The following is a 23488-nucleotide window of genomic DNA, read 5'->3' as shown; positions in this document are numbered from 1 at the left end:
TGACCATGAAGGAGGGGCGCCCTGTTGATCACGTAGTGACAACAATTGCTTTGTTGGATCCGGGAAAAGCCCTTCAAACCCGACAGGAGAAAGGCTAGTGTGAGATCAGTGTCTAGCCCAAGCTACTTGCAGCTGAAGTCCCAGAGCACGAACCTGAACATCAGTTTACAACATACTTGGAATTGGTGAGAGTACTGATCTTTTTTCTTCTATCTAATGTCTAAGTCTTTGAAAAGATCCCCAAAGCAAGAAAACCTCCAGAAGTGAAGGGAGGCGACTATATCCCCATTCCCTTACAGATGGAAACGGTGAATTACTATTAAAGGAGGAAAGAGATATACTAAAATTTGATTTAAAATACTACAGTCTGGACAAATCTAGAAACTAAAAAACTGTCAAGATTATACCCTAAGGAATTTTTGATGGAATTATAAAAATATATAACAAAAATAACTTTTTGATTGAAAAAAAAACTGAAAAAAGAAATTACTGACATCTAGTGGAGAATCAGAGAATAGAACACTAACAATAAGGACTCAGAATTTGGCAGAATGCCTAGAAACAAAGAAAAAGTTGTTTCTTTGAATTGCAAATAACCTTGAAGACAGCTGGGAACAAAGGAAGAGCCAGCTGTAAGATTAAAAAGTGTCTGAAAGAAAAGAAAAAACACCTGGACTGTTGCTTAAATCTAAGAACTGTTTATGGAAAAGAAAAACCTTGGCTTTTTGGCTAATCTTTTAGAGGAGAATCTACAGGAAGGATTTAAAGTGGCCTAACACACTGAATTATAATTGTGACTGACTGATAAATTGACTTTTGAATTAAAACATTGATGAAAGATTATTTGAAGGGGGGGAGACAACATGGATATTACATACATATCAAAAAATGACAGGATGCCATATTCAATATTTTCTCCTGAAGGACTTATCCTGGAAAATCAAGGGCCTCCAGAAGCAATACTTCAAGGCAAGATAAATGCTTTCCAGGAGGCAATATATGTAATGTTAGGACAAATACAAATGAATATAGACTCAAACCACAAGGAAATCCGAAACAACTTTGATGATTTAAATAAGCAGTGGGTTAGGACGCTGAGCTTGTCGATCAGAAGGTCGGCAGGTTGGTGGGTCGAATCCCGAGTGCCGCGTAACAGAGTGAGTGCCCGTTACTCGTCCCAGCTTCTGCCAACCTAGCAGTTCGAAAGCACGTAAAAATGCAAGTAGAAAAATAGGGACCACTACGGTGGGAAGGTAACAGCGTTCCGTGCACCTTTGGCGTCTAGTCATGCCGGCCACATGACCACGGAGACGTCCTCAGACAAGCGCTGGCTGTTCGGCTTTCAAAAGGAGATGAGCACCGGCCTCTAGAGTTGGAAACGACTAGCACGCATGTGCGGGGGAAACTTTACCTTTACCTTTACCTTTATTTCCAATCTAAATCTACAATTAAGAAACACCCAGGAAATAACAAATGAACAAATAAATCAGACAGCAGACTACAAATTAGAAGAGTATGATCAAACTGATGAAATAACAAAAGAAAAGAATTACAATTTGACACAAACAGGAAAAAATCTACAAGGTTCTGATACGAGAAAAATGGATTGGATTATAGAATTATCAGGAGAACCATAGAAGTTTGGGAGACAGAAAGCATTCATCTTACTTACTTCATCTTTTGTATTCCCAACAACATTTGTAAAAATACAGGAACTGCTGGGTAAGCAGATTACATCAACTTGGAAAATCACTCGGCAAGAGAAGAAGACCAGAGACAGATACAAGAGATTTGATTCGCCCTACCAGATGGTCTATTATGTGAATAAACATTTGTTTGAATATGGCTATAAAAGAATAGAGAATTTTGAACATAAAGGGGCCTTATAACAAAAGGGTAAGAGATTTAAGTAATATAGTATGTTTTATAATATACGGGTTTGTTGTCACTGTGAGTTGTGGTGGTGGTGGGGCATGAAGGGAGGCTCAGCCAATCTCAATGTATACATGGTTGTACTTTGACAATAAAAGTTCATTCGTTCAAATGTTAAAATAGCAGGTTGATGCAACTTTTATTAATATAAATGAAACATAAACTGATTAAAAAGGATGCTATATCTAGATACTATAAGATAGATAAAAAGGATAGTATTTTTATAATGCGTGACATAAAATATTGGGGTGATGTACCTAAATGCGAAAATTTGGACAGTTATATGACTAATATGAAGAAATTATGACTGATAAGAATTGGATTGACTATAAGAGAATTTAAGCGAACAAAAATTATAAAAATAGGATGCATGCTGAACTAATGAGATGAAGGTTATGAGAATAATATAAGCTGAAAAAAATGTTATGTAGAGAGATTATTATTATATCTAATCATTTATATATTGAAAATATTAAGAATTATATTTTGGCTAAGGTTGAAGAAGGAGAATACAAATGGGAGAAAGGAAGATAAAAGAAATATATCATTAATTAATAAATGATATGATATTATATATTATATAATAATATAATATTAATTATGGAATTATCAAGTTTAATTATTATTGTCCTTTTTTCTTGTTAAAATATAAACCAAGACAACACACTCTGCACTAGGCACTGGAGATTGTTATAATTAAAAACCAAAAAAAATATTCATATAAAAAGAATCTTCCTCATTTGAGAAGGTGCTTGAAGCCAAAGTTCTAAATATGCATTCTATTTGTTGCTTCTCTATTTATTTCCTCTTTACTTTTAGTTTTTTTACATTCTTGTTTTGTTTCCTGTGGGTTTGAATTGAAAACATGAGATATATTAATGTTTTGCCAACTAGTAATCTCTGTTCATTGTAGGATAGCAGTTGAAGAAATGTTGAAATATACACTTTTAATTCAGACACACAGACATGTATGCATGCATCTGCTTACATATAAATTCATACATACTATGAATTCTTAAAAAAATGGCAATATGGAACTTTGAATGTTGGGCACTAGAGGGAAGCAGAAGGAACCAAATAATACAATTAAGGAGAAGAACACTTTAATTTGACTTACTAATGCAGAATGGAACATCATAGTGGAACACTGGACATATTGAAAGATATTTGTGAATAGTGGACTTAGAAGTTAATTTAAGAGTGCTTACCATTATAGATGATTATGTTTAAAAGACTGTGACTGATCTGAATGTGGATTTAAAAATGACAGGCTACCAGAATGACATAGAAAAAGATCCTACACTGGACAAATAAATGGACATACACATCACTTTTGGCTCAAGGTCTAAGCACCTCAAATTAAGTAGTGGTGGGAGGAGAACAGATATGTTCAAACATTATTTGTATTTGTTTATATTTACATATTTATAATATGTATACATCCCCACACATTTATTGATGACCTTACCTCCTCCTTGGGAGACAGGAAGGGATAGCCTACTTTACAAGTGATGTTATGCCCTGTATCACAGCTGTCTTTTGGTATTTTCTGTATATAAAATGATAAGAAATCAATTATTTAAAAATAGTGATAACAAAAAAATCAGTGCAACACATACCCCCCCCCCCAAATATTTGCACATTAATCCCATCATTTCTGGACCATATACTGTAGTCCCAAACTTTGTGAACCAAAACTGAATTTATCTCCCTGTGCAGCTTCATGCCTGAGCAGGAATTGAAATTCCTATCATGTAGGGTCTAGTCAAGCCCTATCTACTAATCCACCTTGCTCTGTCCTCTGTCCTACCCCAAACTCACAATTTCTTAAAGTGCTATTTATTTTAGAAACTTTCGTCAACACTAACAAGAGCTTCCTTATTGGAAGAGTAATAGCTGGGGATGATTTTAATTAGGACTCAAGGGTTCAGGAAAAGTTTGAAGGTCTCTCTTCATCTCCCATGGCCCTGATAGGGATTTATTCCTCATGTTCCTTATTCTTAAATAGAAATACAAATATTCACACATTTAACACGCAGGTCTTGATTTACTCTTAATCACTATAAGACAGTTTTAAAGAAAATAAAATCCTGCATGAGATTCAGTGCAGTTTTATACATAACAGAGGAACATTTCCCCTGAAAAGTGTGCACAAAGTGACAAAAAATGGGAGAGAAAAGTAAATTGTATTAATTAAATGCAACGGACAGGATAGCTCTTTATGTACTGCATTCTATGGTCTTCCCCTTAACATTAACACTAAACTATGGGTTCAAATTCAAGACTTTTTGGCTACCTATATCTGCTTCATATATCTGCTCAAAACTAGGTGTCAACTGGATTAAATAAGGTTTGCTGCCATGAATAGAACTCTGGCTTCAATCAATTATTTTTTTAATCAACATTTTCCTCTCCTGATAATGGTTACCAAACTTTGAAATCTCCACAGGATTGTTTGCAAAGAAACGACATATTGTCACATTTTGTACGTGTAGTATTATATTCATAGAATGGTTATTTTGTGAAGGGACTGTCTCCCATATGCCTCCTGGGGCTTCCTGAGAAAATATGTGGTATAAATATATAATAAATAAAAGTCAGTGTAAACCTGGAATGCAGGAAAATGAATTATGGACATCCCAGGAACTAATCCTAATTTCTCTAAAGCTATTCTAAGCAAATGAGTTTTGCATTACTTTTCTCCCTGTCACTGCCTTTTTTTTAAATTTAATTTAATTTTAAGTTTTAAGTTTTACAATAGAATATGCCTCGGATTTTCTTTCTTTGATATTCACCATACAAATGAACCACGGTCCATCCTCCTCTGGTTGGAATGTTAATTATTCCGCGACACTCCCCTCCCAGCAAGATGATAATTTAAAAATATCTACCTCAATTCCAGAAAAAATAATATTTGGAGAATGTTGCACATAGACTCTTGTATTGTAAGCACTATCTTTTTTATTTCTGACCAACATATGGACCCAGAACTTCAAATTATTCAATCTGATGATGAATGGAGATAAACTAAAAAATGTAAAAGATAAAGATAGCAGATCATAAACAAGTGTAAAACAGCTCTGGATTTTTATGTCTTCAACTATATCTTTTATTAAGTCAGCAGTATCCAAGAAAGTGATAGTTGGCTCCCATGTAACTTCTCAAGATTATGCCTAGTTAACCCATGTCTTGCAGATCACATGTGTAACTCTCAGCTGTTCTTTGTGACTACGCAGTTCTTAGGGCTACTGCTGCCCATTCCTGGTCGCAACCCAGATATCAGTGAGCACCTAAGTATGAATACATCTGTCCTATTCAGTTTGGCTGAATTTACCTTATCCCAAACATAAATCATGTTTATTTTTTTAATCACATTTATACAGCTGCCCATCTCAGTGACTCTGGATGGCATACATAGTAATAATCAAGAATATACAGAGACCACTAAAACAACCAATTTAAAATAAAATTAAAAAAACAAATTCATGTGTCAGAAAAAGTTGTCATAAATACTGGCTTGTACTTTCCTTATGCACTTTTATTATGTGAACACTGATTGTAAGTAACAGGGAAATGTATTTTGTACATACTTCTGATATGTACATTTTTAAGCAATTATTTTAAATGAATTGCTTTGCCACATTGTGAGACACAAATTTTGGCATGCATCTGCAATCCATTAGTGGCTCAAATATGAAAATTATGAATGGAATGATGGGATGGGAGGGAGCATAACCTCCCTAATGTCACAACGTTGCTAATTACATCCACAGAAGTACTATTGGAGAGAGGAGAATTTTTATCTTTTCCCAAGAGAGCCTAATGTAATTGAGATAACGGGAAGGAATTCTTTAATATTGCCCCACTAATGACCCCATATTTAGATCCATGAAATTAATTCCATATTTCAAAAATGGGTGTTCCTGCTACAGCAGTCTGGCTTTCTCAATGATAGCATGGAGAACTCTTAATTTTGCATGCATTCCCAATATGGAGATCTCTAGATAAAATTTTGCTTATGTTCAGCTTTTGTTCTACCTTCTGACTGGAAAATGTGCACCCCACTTCTAAAATAGGAATATGGTCGCCTCCAGCCTTCAATGCATAATTCTTGAAAATTTAGGAGCTGCAAATAATGGTAAGGAGGACTAAAGCTCCAAGTGACAGAATAACAGAATAATAGTTGGAAGGGAGGTCTTCTAATCCAACCCGCTACTCAGACAGGAAACCCTATACCATTTCAGACAAATCATTGTCCAATCTCTTGTGAAAAACTTCCAGTGTTGGAGCATCCACAACTTCTGGAGGCAAGTCATTCCACTGATTAATTGTTCTGTCAGGAAATTTCTCCTTAGTTCTAGGTCGCATATCTCCTTGATTAGTTTCCATCCATTGCATCTTGTCCTGCCTTCAGATGCTTTACAGAATAGGTTGACTTCCTCTTCTTTGTGGTAGCCCCTTAGATATTGGAACACTGCTATCATGTTACTTATAGTCCTTCTTTTCATTTAACTAGAGCAGGGGTAGGCAATCTTGGCTCTTTTATGACTCGTGGACTTCAACTCCCAGAATTCCTGAGCCAGCCATGCTGAGGGGAAAGGGAGAGGTTTCCAAGCTGAACCATGCTGGCTCAGGAATTCTGGGAGTTGAAGTCCACGAGTCATAAAAGAGCCAAGGTTGCCTACCCCTGAACTAGACATATCCAATTCCAGCAAACATTCTTTATATGTTTTAGTGTCCAGTCCTCTAATGACCTTGCAAGAGTACATAGCCTGCATGATCTGTGTCATCCCAACTGTTTCTTTCTCTCTCTCTCTCTCTTCCCCTCTCACCCCTCCCCCCATTCCTTTTGGAGACTCAGTGCTCATATGAGTTATCACATGATAAGAAAAAAGGGACAGATGTAAGGGTCTCCTATTTTAGGCAACCACCAAGCAATTTCCATAATGTCTAGTTTAGTCTACTTTAGAGTTTCAATATTTTTTATAGATTTATCATTATTTTTATTTCTATTTTTGTTATATTTAACTCTTTAAATCATATTTTAAAAGAACATTATATTAGAAATCATATTTTAAAAGAACATTATATTAGAAAATAGAGAGAGGCAGAGAGATAGAGATAGAATTTATGTTTTCTTTGACTTACCTGTTTCCTCCTATGGTTGCGTTAGCAGTCAGATGTAGATCTGTGATACATTTGTTCTTGTTTCCACAGTCTTTTGTGAAATGTATCTGCAAAGAATTCTTGATCAGCAATGAAATGATTGCACATTATCCAATCTCATTTCTCCTTTCCCTCTGGTCTTTGTCCTGAGTTCTGGAAAGTCCTGCCTAGTTTTTAATAGTGTCATCATATTTACAGAAGAGCTGGGCTCCAATATTTCCATAAAGTATCTAATAGCAAGCCCAAGCTATGTATACATGCCTTCATAGCCATATACCTATTAACAGTATGCTGAGAAAGAATGTAGCTAAAATGTCTTTTTCTTCCCCTGTCACAGAAAGACATTGATTGTGTTAAAGAATGGAGAAAACAAATAGAAATGTATAATTATAGAATAGGCACATGGCCATGTTCAGCCAAGCTTATAATAGCTGCCTGTCTTATTTTACTAAGGATAGGACCCAACTTGAGATGACCCAACTTGACAGGACCCAACTTATTTCTTCATTTTGGGAAAATGTAAGTGATCTCTCTAATCAGTCCTTATGTTTGAATGTTGCATTTCTGCTATGGCCCTTCTCACCTTTGGAACAAGTTGACTTAAAGAGAGGACAGAAATGAGTGGGAGCAGATGGAGTGAGTCAACTCACATGTAGAGGATCAAATTTCATGTATAACACTATACTGTAACACAAAAGTTAAACTTTTCCACATTGTAGTGACTTACATATTCAACTACTGAATTGGGCAGCTCACTATCAAGGATTGGTCCACTCTCTGGATCAGAAAAATTAAACTCCAGCAAAACCTTTATTGGGTCACGAAAGTCAGGCTTGCCCTGGAAAAAAAAATCCAAAGCAAATCAAGCATTAGAATTTGCTCTTTCTTCAAGAACAAGAATACTGTTTGTATTAGAAACTGACAATCCGAATCTATACATTTAATAAGGCTCCATTCTAAGCAGGATTCCTCCTTACTTTTCACTTAAATACAAGTTGCTATATGAAGGAAGGGGACCCCATCTAGTCTATAATTTAAAATGGCATGAAATATAAAGCTACTAAAAGAAAAGAAAGAAAAAGAAATATATGTTTACAACAATGAAATCTATCTCACACTGAAAATTATCTAGGAAGCATGGGACATGTTCCTGACAGTTACATTCTATTGCTAGGCAATCTTGGTTGTCAAACACAATAGATTTTAAAGATCTAGTTCCTGAAAATTGGCACAGAACAAAGTTTTCCATTTTGGCCTGATCCAAGGATGTCTAGAAACCATGGTAAATGATTGCCTGCTGCTACCTCCTCAAAATGTTAAAAAGAGCAACTATTGCAAGGTAAAAGTTCCAAATGAGGAGCTTCTTCATCATCTTTGGCAGGTGAAGGTCAAAGATCCTGCTGTGCTGCTGGGGGTCACTGGGAAGTCAGGGACAGTGAGGGCAAACCATATGAAAAGCAAAATGGTCATAGCATGGATTAAAGTTGATTTGGATGCAGATGTTTAAGTACTATCATGGAAAGCCCCTCTGGATGGTATGAGATTTACTGTCTGGATGAAAGAAAATAAGCCAACTAGCATGATTTTTCATATTAGGAGGGTGATACCCAAACAAGATTACTGTTTTTCTTGCAAGTTATAAGCTTCACTAAAAATTCATGTTTTCAGGTCTAATTCAGGTCTAATTCATGCCCACATTTATTTATTTATTTATTTAGTTAGTTAGATTTATATACCGCCCTTTCCCGAAGGACTCAGTTAACAAGCATTAAAAAGAATGATGATGATACTGATGACAACAGTGACAGCAGAAGGAATTGTCTCTAGATCCTAGTGCTTGATAAAAATTAAGATATTTCCTTTCCAAGTTTTTATTTGTAACTAATGAGATATTGCTGTGTCTCGTAAATAGTCTTGGTAAAGACTTTACCTGGAACCACAAACATTTATGCAAACACAAAATGACATGTGTTAATTTTCTGGGTTGGCAATGGCCTTTCCTTAAATACAGGTCTGTTCAATTATTCTTTAATTGCATCTGTGCTCAGTTGTGATCATAATTGAGGGTTATGTATGTTGCTTTCTTGGCAAAATATGGAACTGTTCATGATTTTTTCCAGGAATGTTGGGAATGCTACCTATTTCCTAGTGATTTTGATGGAGGATGTTGTTTGGTTTTTTTTACAAGACTAACCATGTTTAGCTAAGTGCTGACACCCTTATAGGCAGTGGTGGGATTCAAACATTTGAACAAACAGTTGTCTATGTGGATCCACATCTGGAAGTCCATTCTGGGCCTGGGCAACAAAAAATTAGCTACCACTTCTGCCGAAGTGGTGCAAACTGGCTAAATCCCACCACTGCTTATAGGTAAGTATGTGGGAAGTACACAATAAGTTGGGATAGAGGACATGGCCTGACACAAATCATCCATTTGTCATAACCAGGGCCCTCAAGTTGTGTTTTACCATCTCAACATGTGACATATTTCCAAAGTTTTGAGCTTCAGCCATCCACCATATTTAACCGTCTATAAATGCATATGGAAAATGGAAAAATAATGCATATGGAAAATGGAAAAAGAAAGATGGGAAAGAGATTCAGGTGATTATGGCTTGGGTCCGGGCTATCTAAGGGAACACCTGCTGCCGGCATCATCTTCCCATCGTCCTGTGTGCCCCCACAGGGAGGGCCTTCTCAGGGTACCGCCGGTTAATGAATGCCGGCGGGTTATTCCCAGGGGAAGGGCGTTCTCTGTGGGTGCACCTGCCCTATGGAACCAACTGCCTACGGAACTTAGGACTGCCCCCGACCTTCGCTCATTTTGCCGGGACCTGAAAACTTGGCTCTTTGAGCTGTTTGGCCCAGACTGAGGGGTTTTTAATTTTAATTGGGTTTTAGATTTACTTTTGGGGCTTGAATTTAATTAATTGTTTTACTTGATTTTAATTTTTGTATTTCATGGTTTTAACTGCCCTGTAAACCACCCTGAGTCCTACGGGAATAGGGCGGTATACAAATTCAATAAATAAATAAATAATAAATTATATATACATATATTTAAACTGTATATTTTAAGGTATTTTCTCCATGTAAATATCAGTATGCTGTAATCAGTCTGTGATAATGGAAGTGCATATACAACAGTTTATTGTGTCATTTTGAACTTAATAGTGAGAGCATAGTGAGTTACAAGGCTATTGTCCCCAATGAGATCAATATTAACTTCCTACAGTAGACCAAAAGAATAGAAACAAGCTATTTAAAATTGTTTAATAATGAGATAAAGGCAATTATAGCAATAAACAAAAGAGACAGCCACTTTATATGATTTACTTGCCAACATGTAGAAGTTGTGCTTAATACATTCTGAACCTCTAACTGTGATGTTGTTTTGAATCTTCCGTTCATTTGTTTCAGCAAACAGTGTTCGAGATACCTTTCTTTGTGAATCAAGGGTAAGCCAGTACTGTATATCTAGGAACAACAATAGGAGCAATTAATTCCGTATGTAAAACTTTTCTAAGGTAGCTCTGTATGAAAGCTGCTCATCTGTTTCCCTTCATTAGTTCTATCACTTTTAAAGACTATGTTAATACAATGTGAGGGTATCAACTATAATATGTGTAGCTTAGAGCTGTCATGTTGCATTTCTGGAATTCTGTTAGTTAGGCTTTGGGGTTGAAGATCTTTACATTGATTGATCATGTAGCTTTCTTGATAGTTGCATGGAAACAACTTTCTAGTTCCTGCTCTGCTCCAGGTTATGTTTCAGTTCTTTCAGGTTAACTTTCTGAAGGTCCCTCCCTCTAAGCTTGTAAGCCGCCCTGAGTCTTCAGAGAAGGGCGGGATATAAATGGAATAAAAATAAAAAATAAAAATAAAATAAATAAGTCCTAACCAGTCCTGATGCTACTAAGCTTCCAAATCTAGACAGGTCAAGGCTGCTATCTGCTGAGGCAGACCAGTTCAGCAAAACTAAAGGCAATGGGCCAAAATTTTAACAAAGGATATACATTTCCTATCCTACCATTTGTGCAAAAATATTCATTGTCGATGGACAGAATGTGTATCTAATTGTGAGACACAATATGTGGTTGCTCACATACACTGAAACAATTATTTATTCTCCTCTTAATTAGAGTTTAGTTTCCATTTCATTCTCAATTCTAGGATAAACCTCTGAGGATCATCATTGGGGTTTTTCCTAGCATTCTGTATCCTGCATAATCATCTAAATAAATAGCTATGATTATCCTTTGAATCCTGAATACTGTTGTTAAGGTCCAGGGGATTTGGAAAGGGAAAACTTTAATTATTAATGAATCTTCTGTTTCTTTAGGTCAGGCATGTCAAACTGCTGGCCCACAGGCCGGATGTGTTACGCCAAAACTGCGCCCACCCCATTGCAGGCAATGGGGAAAAAGTTGCGATACGTTGCGATGTTGCGAGTTTGACATGCCTGCTTTAGGTCATTTGAATTGGTTATTTATTTGTTCCCTTTATTCCTCATTAGTAAAGTTCTAAGTAATGTGATCTTTCAATCCCTACTTCAACTTCTAGCCAGTATGAAATACAATATTATAAAACCATTTAAAAACTTCAGTTCTGTTTTATTTTTATGCAACAAAGGTATGCCCAAAGTGATGGCCTAGGATTTAAATCTTTCAGCAGACTACCAAAGAACCGTTTAGAAGTCAGTGTTTTTTTTATTACTGCTGTGTTTTGAACAATAAACACAGAAGCATCCTCAGGAGAGTTGTCAAAACAGTCAAGGTAGCAGCTTTTTTTTATGTGTGTTGTATGCATGACACACATAAAAAGAAAAGGCATGGAGATTAGTGGTCACCATCTTGATATTTGACACCTCCTCCTCCCAGCAGAAGTTTCTGGTAGAAAACATCTGTGCAGAGTTCAGAAATCTGGATGTCCACCTACCTGTTTCATTAATTGTGATGTCTTTTGACTTTAATCTGACTTCAAAACAAATTGTGGAGTTAATATACACCTTTTGTTTTTGTATGTCACTGCTTAACTTCTGAATATCAATTTTTTTTGGTATGAATTTCATGGAACCATTTACTTGGGCAACATCTCGAGACCTAAAACCATTCAAGAAAACAATTAAGGAATATTGCAAAATGTTCAGCATGTTATAATATTTAGTGGCATGTGTGCTTGCTTGCTCTGAGCTGAATATAAGAACTGTCTGACAGTATGCTGAGGGCAAACTAATCTGGAAATTTCTTCAGTAACTTTCTAAGACTTTCATGCATAGAAGAGGGTTTCCTATGCTTGTATAAAGCCCCAAACATTAATATTAGACAGTCCTAATATTATTATGAACTTGATTTCCTCTCTCTCTACTTAACATTTTCCCCCAATGTTTCTTAAAAAAGAGTCTATTTTTGTGTCCACACTATGACATATTTTTGCTCAAGATGCCAGCCTGCCACCCAGTTATGCTATTTTCCTAGATTCTGCATTCCAGTTTTCAAGAGTCGTTTTAATTCAATCACTCAACATTTTATGCAAAACACAATCAGCTGATTTAGGGTTCTCAGAAACTTCTGAAAATCATGCCAAGTTCTCCAACCATGCCAGTACCTCCAACTCTTCCTTAAGAATGGACATTATTCCCTCAGTTACATTCACATATGACAAAGAATTTAGTTAGGGAATACAACTGATGTATTACTGATAACAAGGTTGAAGTTAAACTTAAATTTGAATACACCTACCAGAAAAGGGCTGCTCCTCCTAAGCCTCCAATAGTGACATCTGTAAGTCCATCTCCATTTAAGTCCATTTCACCATGTATTGACTGTCCAAAAAATTTCATCTTTTCCCCATCTCCACCAGAAGCAATACGCTTTGAAGAAGCACAGTTTTATTATATCCAACCAGAAAATATATTTAAGCAAATTACAAATAGATAATTGTGTGTGATTCCAGATCTTGCTCCTTTATAACTCTCCCAAATCCCTACTATTGCCGAAAATAAGTAATGTTGAATAAACAATGACATTTATGTAGGAATGATGTCCTGCCTAAATAACAGAAGGATACCTGTATGATACTTCTTCATGGGATTTACAAAGGAAGGTGGTGAGTGCTTTAGATTCTTCTTAAATGCCAAAGATTGATGAAAGATTTTGAACAGCAAGAAGAAGAAATATAAATTTGGACTATTTGATCAGGAATAAAGTATTTGTTTGATATTTGTGATAATTCCTAATGCACTGAAAAGTGATAATTTGTGGATTGTGCATGGATAAAAAAGCTATGGGAAAAAGAGCTTTTTTATTTGTAATTTTAAAAGAGGGTGAAAATTAATATATTAGCATATACTCAGGTTGATAAGGGATGGAAGTCAATTTTTTATTATTGTCTTTGTTTCTTTTTTCTTTTACTGTTCTTTTCTACTTTTTTCCATGTTTCCTTGCACTTTCTGAACTTCTCTTTAGTTTTTTTCCTGTTTAGTTTGTATTAGTTTTTATTATGTTTACTAAAACCTTTAATAAAATTATTTTTTTAAAAACCCTGGAGGATAGCTATAAACTTTGAACATAGATTAATTCATATACACAGCAACTGTATTGTATTTTATGCTACTTCTTCCTTTCTGCAAAAAGGGAATACTTTCCAGAGGCTAAGAATGCCATAATTAAACTACTCTTGGTTTTGGAATGAGACAATTGATTCTGAGCCATACCTGGGCATATTCTTTCTTTATACTCTTCCCATTTCCATGATAAACATACACAGCCCCTCGATGATCATCTTCTAGAGGAGCACCTATGACTATATCATTAAAACCATCAAGATTGAGATCCTTTATGGGAGCAATTGATGTCCCAAAACGAGCTCCGCATGGTTCATTTTTGTTGTGATTTGTGCAATCCTTCTCCTTGTGTACCAAACAGCAAGTCTGCTTTACAGGCTCAAGTGTCATCTGATATTCAAAGGTTTTCTGTTAAGGCAGAAATAATGAACAAAAAGATCCATCTGATTTGTATTACAAGTTATTTTGATAGCCTAGACATGCAATCAATTGATGTTAGACTCTCACTTGAATTCCCAATCCATATGATTTTTTTAGAATCATTACCTGGTTCAAAGAATAAATGTACACCTTGCCTTGTTCTTCTTTCTCGGTCCCCATGTACATAGGTGCTCCCACCAGAAGAAGATCTGTATATGTATCCTTGTCAATATCAATTGTTGTGATAACACTTCCAAAATACGATCCGATCTGTGATTTTAAAAATAGCACCCCATTGATACATGTTAATGTATAACAACATTGGCATTATAAAAGCCACAGGTCCTCAAACATCATGGTATCATGAGCCTGAAAATGATATTTTTTGTGTGTGATTTCCCCTACCAGTGAATAAAATAATGATTTCATTCGGATTAAGATTGGATAGGAATTAAACAATCAAATTAAAACCATCTTTTTTTTAATGGCAAGGGTGAGATTACTTAGTTTTTCACAGTTTTTGTGTGTGCATGTGTGTGTGTGTAGATGCACAAAGAAAAAGAAAGAAAGAAATCAAGCTTATTTCAGGTTGAGAAAATAAAATTAACAGGTGGCCACTAAGGAAAGAAAATTATGCATTACATAATCCCCCTGTCTCCCCACTTTGCTAAGTAATATAATTCATAACTTGTATGGGTTGTGTATAACTTTTAATATTGGAAAATATATGAATATGAAGTGGGGGTGGGGGTGAGGACTAGATAAACTATTTTGAGGCCCTTGGTTTGAGATTGAAAAATGTGACTTAGAACACTAAGAATTATTAAAAATATAAAGTTATTCTGCTCTAACACAACAGTGCAAAGAAACTAAGCTGGGAGCACGCCTCTATTTTAGTACCTAAGCAGAGGTTGGCTGTTACTAAAATCAGAATATTAAGAGAAATACAAAAGCATAATCCATAAATCACATAGGTGCAGAAGTGAAATTCAGCCTGTACATATTCTTGTTTCAGTGCTGCTACTCTTACATAAAAATTGTTGTTGTTGTTAGCTGCGAAGTCATGTCCGACCCACCGCAACCCTATGGACAATGTTCCTCCAGGCCTTCCTGTCCTCTACCATCTTTTGGAGTCCATTTAAGCTCACACCTACTGCTTCAGTGACTCCATCCATCCACCTCATTCTCTGTCCTCCCCTTCTTCTCTTGCCCTCAACCTTTCCCAGCATTAGGCTCTTCTCCAGTGAGTCCTTCCTTCTCATTAGGTGGCCAAAGTATTTGAGTTTTAGCTTCAGGATCTGGCCTTCTAAAGAGCAGTCAGGGTTGATCTCCTCTAGGACTGACCAGTTTGATTGCCTTGGAGTCCAAGGGACTCGCAGGAGTCTTCTCCAGCACCATAGTTCAAAGGCTTTAATTCTTTGGCGCTCAGCCTTTTTTATGGTCCAACTTTCACTGCCATGCATTGCAACTGGGAAGACCATAGCCTTGACTATGCGCACTTTTGTTGACAGGGTGATGTCTCTGCTTTTTAGTGTGCTGTCTAGATTTGCCATGGCTTTCCTCCCGAGGAGCAAGCATCTTTTAATTTCTTGGCTACAATCCCCATCTGCAGTGAACTTGGAGCCCATACATAAAAATGCCTTCCTTCAAACATGATATTCTGTAATTTGTTGTGTTACAAGTTGCTGCTGGATAATTGTATTTAGTTGTGCATGCAAGTTTTGCTATGCACGTGGGTTAGGACGCTGAGCTTGTTGATCAGAAAGTCAGCAGTTTGGCTGGTTGAATCCCGAGTGCTGCGTAACAGAGTGAGCGCCTGTTACTCATCCCAGCTTCTGCCAATCTAGCAGTTCGAAAGCACATAAAAATGCAAGTAGAAAAATAGGGACCACTACGGTGGGAAGGTAATAGCATTCTGTGTGCCTTTGGTGTCTAGTCATGACGGCCACATGACCACGGAGATGTCCTTGGACAAGCACTGGCTCTTCGGATTTGAAACAGAGATGAGCACTGCCCCCTAGAGTCGGAAACAACTAGCATGCATGTGAGGGGGAACCTTTACCTTTACCTATGTGAAACTTTCCTTAGTATAGACATTTTTAATACGGACATTTTGAACTGAGAATTGCATCATAAAGAGGTAGTTAGAAAGTGCAAATAAATTCAGTTTCTTTAAGAATGAAGATAAACTAAAAAAATCCTAATATTCCTATAAAAGAACTTAAAGCATGTACTGTATATTAGTAATTGTTAAAATAGATATACAGTCATTGACAATTGATGCAATAGTTTTGAATGAAATCATTACTTGTAATTCTTTTCTTGAGTGAATATGTGGTGCACATAACTTTATTATTATAAGTGCTATTAACTTTTGCATTAGTTAACATTAAAAATGGAAATATAGTGAGGATGTGCTTACTGATTTTTTTTAACTCCAGCAGTTGATTAGTGTCATAATACATACTTACTTGTTCACCACTTAATTTCTGAAGTATTTCTATTTCAGTGTCCTTCATTCTATATATGATAACTTGACCGGTGTGATTATAACGAGGTTGCCCTGCAATGTATAGCAGATCTCCAGGTACTGAAGCTGAACTGACTGTGTAACCTAAGGAATCAGAGAATAAGCACTTATTATAGTCATAGCATTTAATAGCTACTTTTGCTTTACATGCATACATTTGTCTTACAGCAAATTGCTTACATGCCCAACCTTTTTTGAGTCCCCATTCTACCCCACAAAATCTGAAAGGAATTTGTCAATATTGATTCTTCTTTACCAAAATGTCTCCTGTTTTTTATGCCTACCTGTAGAAATAGTTTACACCAACTTATAAAGAACAGGTATTTCTGGGTTTCCTAAGGATATCTATTTAAGAATCCCTGTTATGCCAGCCTTCCCCAATATGAGTGCCCTTCAAATATATGAATATCAGCTACCAGATTTCATTCCAAGCTAGCTGGTAGTATCTGAGAGTTGAAATTCAGATTGCAGAAAGATGCATTATCTGCATTTTAATTATCTGACTCAGAAGAAACATTTACCTTCTCCCAATAGCTTGTGCCTATCCACTAAAAGAAAGTTTGAATTGTCTCTGTTCTCTGAAATAACATCCCCTGGAATCAGTTTGTCATGTATACTTTTGGTGTTCCATAAGCCAATTAACTGAACACATCAGTAATTTTATATTTAAGTTAGTTAAGAACTGCTAGCTGAAGAATATGTAAACTCAGTTATTTGTTTGCTTCCAATTTGTGGACTTCATAAATTGAAGTCTTGTAGACTTCATAACTTCTTATTATTTAGGACAGAGAATCTGAGGGGTGACCTTGAGGAAATAGGCAAGAACTGTCATATAAACAAAGAGGGCTGAAGCATTCCTTAAATTCTGGGGAAAAAGATTGTGTTTGAAGAGCCCCAGACAGACTTCTCCATGGTTCAGGGAGGAGAGTTAAAGCACAATGGGGCTTGTTGTTATTATATCCTATCTCAATATAGCAGTGTACCAGTGGTATTTATTTTCTGATCTTGTTTATTCCAAAGGGCAGACATTAACTCTGATTTTCTTCCTCCAAATTAAATATGGTATCTGCATGGCTGTTTCTACAGAGAATAAAGCCACAAATAATTCATTCAGCTTCTTTGCAACACACACACACACACACACACACACACACAGAGAGAGAGAGAGAGAGAGAGAGAGAGAGAGAGAGAGAGAGAGAGAGAGAGAGAGAGAGAGAGAGAGAGAGAGAGAGAGAGAGAGAGAGAGAGAGAGAGAGAGAGAGAGAGAGAGAGAGAGAGAGAGAGAGAGAGAGAGAGAGAGAGAGAGAGAGAGAGAGAGAGAGAGAGAGAGAGAGAGTCCAAAGCCAATACATTAGGGTGCCTTGTTTTAGAAAGGATTAATCTGGGAAGTGAACCTTTCTATGGTCAAAAGAAGTCCATCTAGTGGAATAGATTTCCTATAATATATCCAGAGCACAATATGACTGTTGGAGTGAAATGGCCAGAATTTTAGGATTTAATTTTTAAATATGATTTTCTAAATTTAATTTGATTCATAAAAATAAAGAGAAGAAAGTATCTTCTAGTAGTAGATCTATTCTCTGGATCTAATGTACAATACAGCCATTGATATTGGGAAAGCCACTCTTGATTAAAACACTTTGGTATAAATTATTATAAGAGTAGGACAATCAGCAGTCAATTTTACTCACCTAAGTAAGCTGCAAGACTTTCATTTCTTTCTGAAAAGTTACCATCAAATGCATTACTTGTTGGTGTTAGAAAATTGCTGTCCTTTAACATGACAACAGTCCCATTCCAGTCATATGCCCCAACTGCTCCAAGCATGATCCAGTCCTTTACAAAAATAGCAGAGAAATCATTGCATTACTATATTCTTGGGGAGATTTATACTGGGGAATAAACCAAAAAAGGGGACTATGCTGGGCAGCCAGCTTATGGGTGGACAAAGTAGAGCAATTCAGTCATACATCAGTATTTGATATATTAGTATAACAAAACAAAACAAAAGAAAATATGAATTCAGAATTGGTATGCCAGCATGTATTTGTTTCAGATGTTTAGTAGGTTCATAATCAGCATCTTTAAATGGAAATCCATCAATATTTTTGGTAAATATGAGACATTACTAAACAGTTTTCCTGTTTTAATTTAATCTGATAAGTGAATATAGAACATAGAATAAAATCTTATAATTCAGCTCCTTGCTCATGCAAGAGACACTATACCATTCTGAATGAACAGTTATCTTTGAAAATCTCCAGTGATGGAGCATCTACAATTCTGAAGGTAAGCTGTTCCACTGATTAATTATCTCCGTTAGGAAATTTCTCTTGTATTTTATCTATGCTACATTAAGTTAGCATCTCAGATATCATCCTGTTTCATGCATCCTGTTCAAATTAATCCTAATATATGGAATCAATTTTTTTTTGCAAATTCAAATCAGCAAGAGTCATCCTGAATAGCCCGTTTCTGATGCCTGCATATTCCTACTGAATATTTTGAATAGCTGTGATATCCAATAAAATGCCATAGGAACATGTTTTATTGTTGTTGTTCAGTAGCTAAGGCATCTCTGACACTTTGTAACCCTATGGACCAAATGGCAACCCAGTATCCTTGCCAAAATAACCTATGGATAGTATCAAAAGGAGTAAGGTACTTTCAATAAATAAGTCAAAAGTTCTTGCAGTTCATAAAGATTATTTTTTTATAACATACCCAGTTTTTTTTCTTTCTAATTGAATTTAGTTACTTTACCTGAGAATAATGGGCACTGAAGCCAATTTGAGACATTTCCATTTCAAAAGAGGCTGCCTGTTGATCATTGGTAGCTGTAAAACAGGAAATATTTAGTGTTTTAGCATAGTTGGTTGAAAATGCTAGTATGACTGTAAGAAATTGGAAACAGGAAAAGACTAGATTAGGGGTTAGGAATGTCCAGACTGACCAACACATTAAATATTTAGACATGTATCTGAAGAAGTGAGTGTGGTATCCTGAATCCATATTTACCATAGAGATTGATACGGTGACATTTAGCTTTGAGGCCACAATTTATCACATGCACACAGTAGATAAAACAGTAGATAAAACATTTAATTCACCAGAAAAGCACAAATTTATGCCCAACTTTTCACTTGTTACAATACAGTATGTAATAAGTTTTATCATCCTTGAAATTTTTCTGCATTAACTTTGAAAGATTTGTTTTAGATGAAGTTTGTTATAGTTTTAACCTATGGCAGCTTCAGCCTCAGCCTTTTGGAAATTAGGACTCTCAAGAAGTAGATTCATGCTTTGGTTCAACATTTTTTTCAAAGAATTCCTGTGGAATTCTAATGACTGAAATGTGAAAAAAGCTATGTTTATAAAAATCATACAACTATCTCTCCAGAGTCCCAAGAGGGATGGGCCCTTTCTCAAGAGACCAAAAAGAAAGCAACACTTGGAATCATTGGTACAGTATGCAGGAAAAAGGCAAAGACAGAACTTCCCTAGCAATTCACAGAGTATATTTAATAGTTATGCAGATAGTTGCTTTAGCCTGGCAAGATTTCTATCAATAGGTGAATGTAATAAATAAACTAGTCAGAAGTAACTCCAGGTGTCGTTCTTGATTTCTTAAGCCTAACGTTAATCTTGCCATTTTCTGTACTCCTAAGAAGAAGGGAAATCTTGAGAATGGTGACAGACCTGCAGGAAGCACCAGTTTCTTTGCAGCAGCTAGCAGACACATTGCTAGGACATCATTAAAAAGTTGACACACAGATCCTAAATTATTTACAACCAACCAACCATTGTGCAAATTTTGCAACAGGTGGGACAGAGTTCTCTACAACCAGTGGGTGCAGCAGTGTCAGGCACAAAAGACTAGGGTCACATGTAAAGGTTCAATTAAACTGATTTATTGATAAAAGTCTGCGTAGAAGAATCTTTTCAACTTCAGCATCTGCTTAGAATTAGATAAGGGTTGGACTGCTACATAGGGATTCTAGGCTGATCCCTCTTTTCACTTGACCTACAGGTTTGGCCATCTGATCTCCTACAGATGTGCTGCCATCCTCCATGTCTGAGGAATTATCCCTGCCAGGTGACTCCTTGGACGAAGCTACTCTCCTGACTGCCCCTAGCTGCATCATCGCTTCTGCGTAAGTCTGGAAAAGCAGTAGTGTGGGAAGAGGGTCTCATGAAACTCGATTTAAACTGGGTTTATATATCCCTCCCTGACTCTGTTTCAACTTTTCTAGTCGGTCATCTATGACTATGCAACACTGATACAATCCCTCCAAGGCCTATGGAAAGTCCCATGTCATTAGTTCATACTGCTTAAAAAAATTGTGCCATTATTTAAATATACGTTTTTTTCTCTTCACACAGTATGAAAATTGCAAGGAAAACTGGGGCTACATGTGTTACTTTCTCTTTTGCACATATATAACTTCCTTGGAACGCGGCCCATGTTTATAAGCAAGACAGTGGCTACTTTTGCAGAAAACAGGAGCAATATATATCTCTTAATTGAGATAAACTAAAACACTGGAAGCCTTTAGATACAAACATGGTTTTCATAAAAAAAACTTTACCATTTGAATAAGGTTCATAACTCAATATTAGTAATGAAATGGCAATTCGTATATTTTGATGAGTGCATTTTTATATTTATTGTCTTCCTGGTCTTATGGTTGTGTTTTCCATAAAGAAGCTTAGTTTAATTACTCAAAAAAAGATCGACATAAAGTATAAATGTGAAGTATACACAGATGTTTTCCTTGCTGGGGAATATAATCACTTACACATTATTTGGATTTCTGCCTAACATTTTAAAGCATTAGTAGTGCATTAAGCACTGCAGAGAAGAACGGAAGCAATCTTCTTGCTGCCAAGATAGTTTATAAATGAAGAACAGGATATGGATAGGGATTGTAAAGGATTAAGAACAACCGAATGGAGGAAATTGACTAATATGGAACATGTCACAGTTTAAGTGACAGCAAACTCAGAATCTCAGATGAAAAGATATCAGTTCAGTTTTGTAAAGTTATGATTCCAGAAAAAGGGAGGGACGGAGAGATGGAGGGAGGAAGGTACAGTCCATCAATTCTCATGTATGAATTGGTATGATTAGGGCATTTATGTTACATGTTTTTTATCTGAATCTGAGATATCAATTATACAGTTTGGTCCTAATTGTGACACAGAGCAGCATGGAAGGAAAATAGACTAAGTGCATGGAAATACATTATCCAAGTTCAGATAGGCCACCATCTAGAGGTTATAAAGGCAGGTGATTCTCAATAAGAAGGTATGAGAAAAGATAAAGGCCTCATTCTTTCCCAGCACAGCACCTTTCCTAATCAGGATTGCAACTTCCAGAATTTCCAAATCTGCATGAACCTTAGAGGATTTAATATGTGTAATTCAACCATAAAAAGGTAAAAGGTAAAGCTTCCCCCGCACATGTGTGCTAGTCATTTCTGACTCTAGGGGCTGGTGCTCATCTCTGTTTCAAAGCCGAAGAGCCAGCGCTTGTCCGAGGACATCTCCGTGGTCATGTGGCCGGCATGACTAGAAACCAAAGGCACACGGAACGCTGTTACCTTCCCACCATAGTGGTCCCTATTTTTCTACTTGCATTTTTACGTGCTTTCGAACTGCTAGGTTGGCAGAAGCTGGGAGAGTAACAGGCGCTCACTCTGTTATGTGGCACTCGGGATTCGACCCGCCAAACTGCCGACCTTCTAATCGACAGGCTCAGCGTCCCAACCCACTGAGCCACTGCGTCCCTTAATTCAGCCATACAGTGTACTATATACAGAGGACAAGAAGAAGATTTAAACCCAATAACAAGTAACCATTTCAAGACATTAATATGCAGATAAATCTACACAACAGATTAAACAAGCCTCCCATTAATAGAACCCCTGGCTATGCAATCCCATCACAATTTCTGTAATGAAGTGCTGCTTCTCTTATTTATCTGTTCCCTAGGCAGCATCCCTTCAACTCTTCTCTCAAGGTCTTTCTCACATAACATCACAATTTCTGTTGTCACAGATCATCCCAGTTAAGTATCCATTTGAGTTCTAGAAGACTAGCATCAGAACTCACCACCAGAACCTACCTTCATGTCATAATTTTGGGAGAAAAGGAGAAGCATTTTTTTTTGGCCATCCCACTAATCTGCAGAGTACATGGCCGCTAAAAATAAAAATTACCATCACAAAAATACTAGAAAGTTTTACTTCCCAGAACGTCCAGTAATAAAGTACTTCTCCAGTCCAATCTTAACTCCTCTAGCCAATGGATTTTGAGTTAGACTAGGACTAGGTATCAGGCCTAATACGGCAATTATTATTTGCTTACAACAAACAGAAAATAAAAGTAGATTAATAAAACAAACAAAACAACAGAAGCAGAGGGGAAAAAAGCCCCCATACCTTCCAAGGCAAATATTCTTTCTCCAAGAGCTTCAACTATTGTAAGGAGAGCTACTTCATTTGAGACATTAAAGAAATGCTTTTCAGTTGGCCTGCTTGCGATGGACTTGATTTCCTCCACTAATTTCTCAGGGTTTCGATTTCCTCTGTTATAGGAGCCAAGAATCTGTGGTATGCAGAGAAAAAAGGAAGAAGCAATTTTAAAAAGTAATGGTCTGCATGTTACTAGTAGCTCACAATTGGTAACATGTAAGAAACATAACATGGCACAGTCAGCAACTCTGTCATAGACTTCAACCTCTAGAATAAATGTAGTGGAAGTGGTTGGCCCAGACTAACAGCATTCAGATCTGAACCAAGTGTGTGCGCATCAGAAATTTCCCACCAGAAGAACAATCTAGGATGACCTTCCCTAACCTGTTGCCTTTATTT

At 36.5% G+C, this 23488-nt stretch overlaps 1 protein-coding gene across 1 annotated transcript in view; it reads right to left on the bottom strand.

Annotated features, from left to right (window-relative positions):
• The window catches only part of ITGA1 (integrin subunit alpha 1), an 85690-nt gene that overhangs the window by 22920 nt on the left and 39282 nt on the right, over positions 1–23488 (bottom strand). Inside the window, exons 9-21 of the mRNA XM_081316388.1 lie at positions 23057–23222; positions 19377–19450; positions 18305–18449; positions 16555–16697; positions 14210–14353; positions 13814–14071; positions 12840–12970; positions 12037–12200; positions 10439–10575; positions 7826–7936; positions 7081–7166; positions 4824–4959; positions 3401–3481 (exon numbers count right to left, since the gene is read on the bottom strand). Of these exons, the coding sequence (XP_081172514.1) occupies positions 3401–3481; positions 4824–4959; positions 7081–7166; positions 7826–7936; positions 10439–10575; positions 12037–12200; positions 12840–12970; positions 13814–14071; positions 14210–14353; positions 16555–16697; positions 18305–18449; positions 19377–19450; positions 23057–23222 (1776 nt within the window). The remainder of the gene's footprint in view (positions 1–3400; positions 3482–4823; positions 4960–7080; positions 7167–7825; positions 7937–10438; positions 10576–12036; positions 12201–12839; positions 12971–13813; positions 14072–14209; positions 14354–16554; positions 16698–18304; positions 18450–19376; positions 19451–23056; positions 23223–23488) is intronic.

Source organism: Vipera berus (genome assembly GCF_964194415.1).
Source record: "Vipera berus genome assembly, chromosome: 2".
In the NCBI taxonomy this organism is placed as follows: Eukaryota; Metazoa; Chordata; class Lepidosauria; order Squamata; family Viperidae; genus Vipera; species Vipera berus.
The sequence above is the reverse complement of the archived record's forward strand: the minus strand, read 5'-3'. Positions and strand labels throughout refer to the sequence as shown.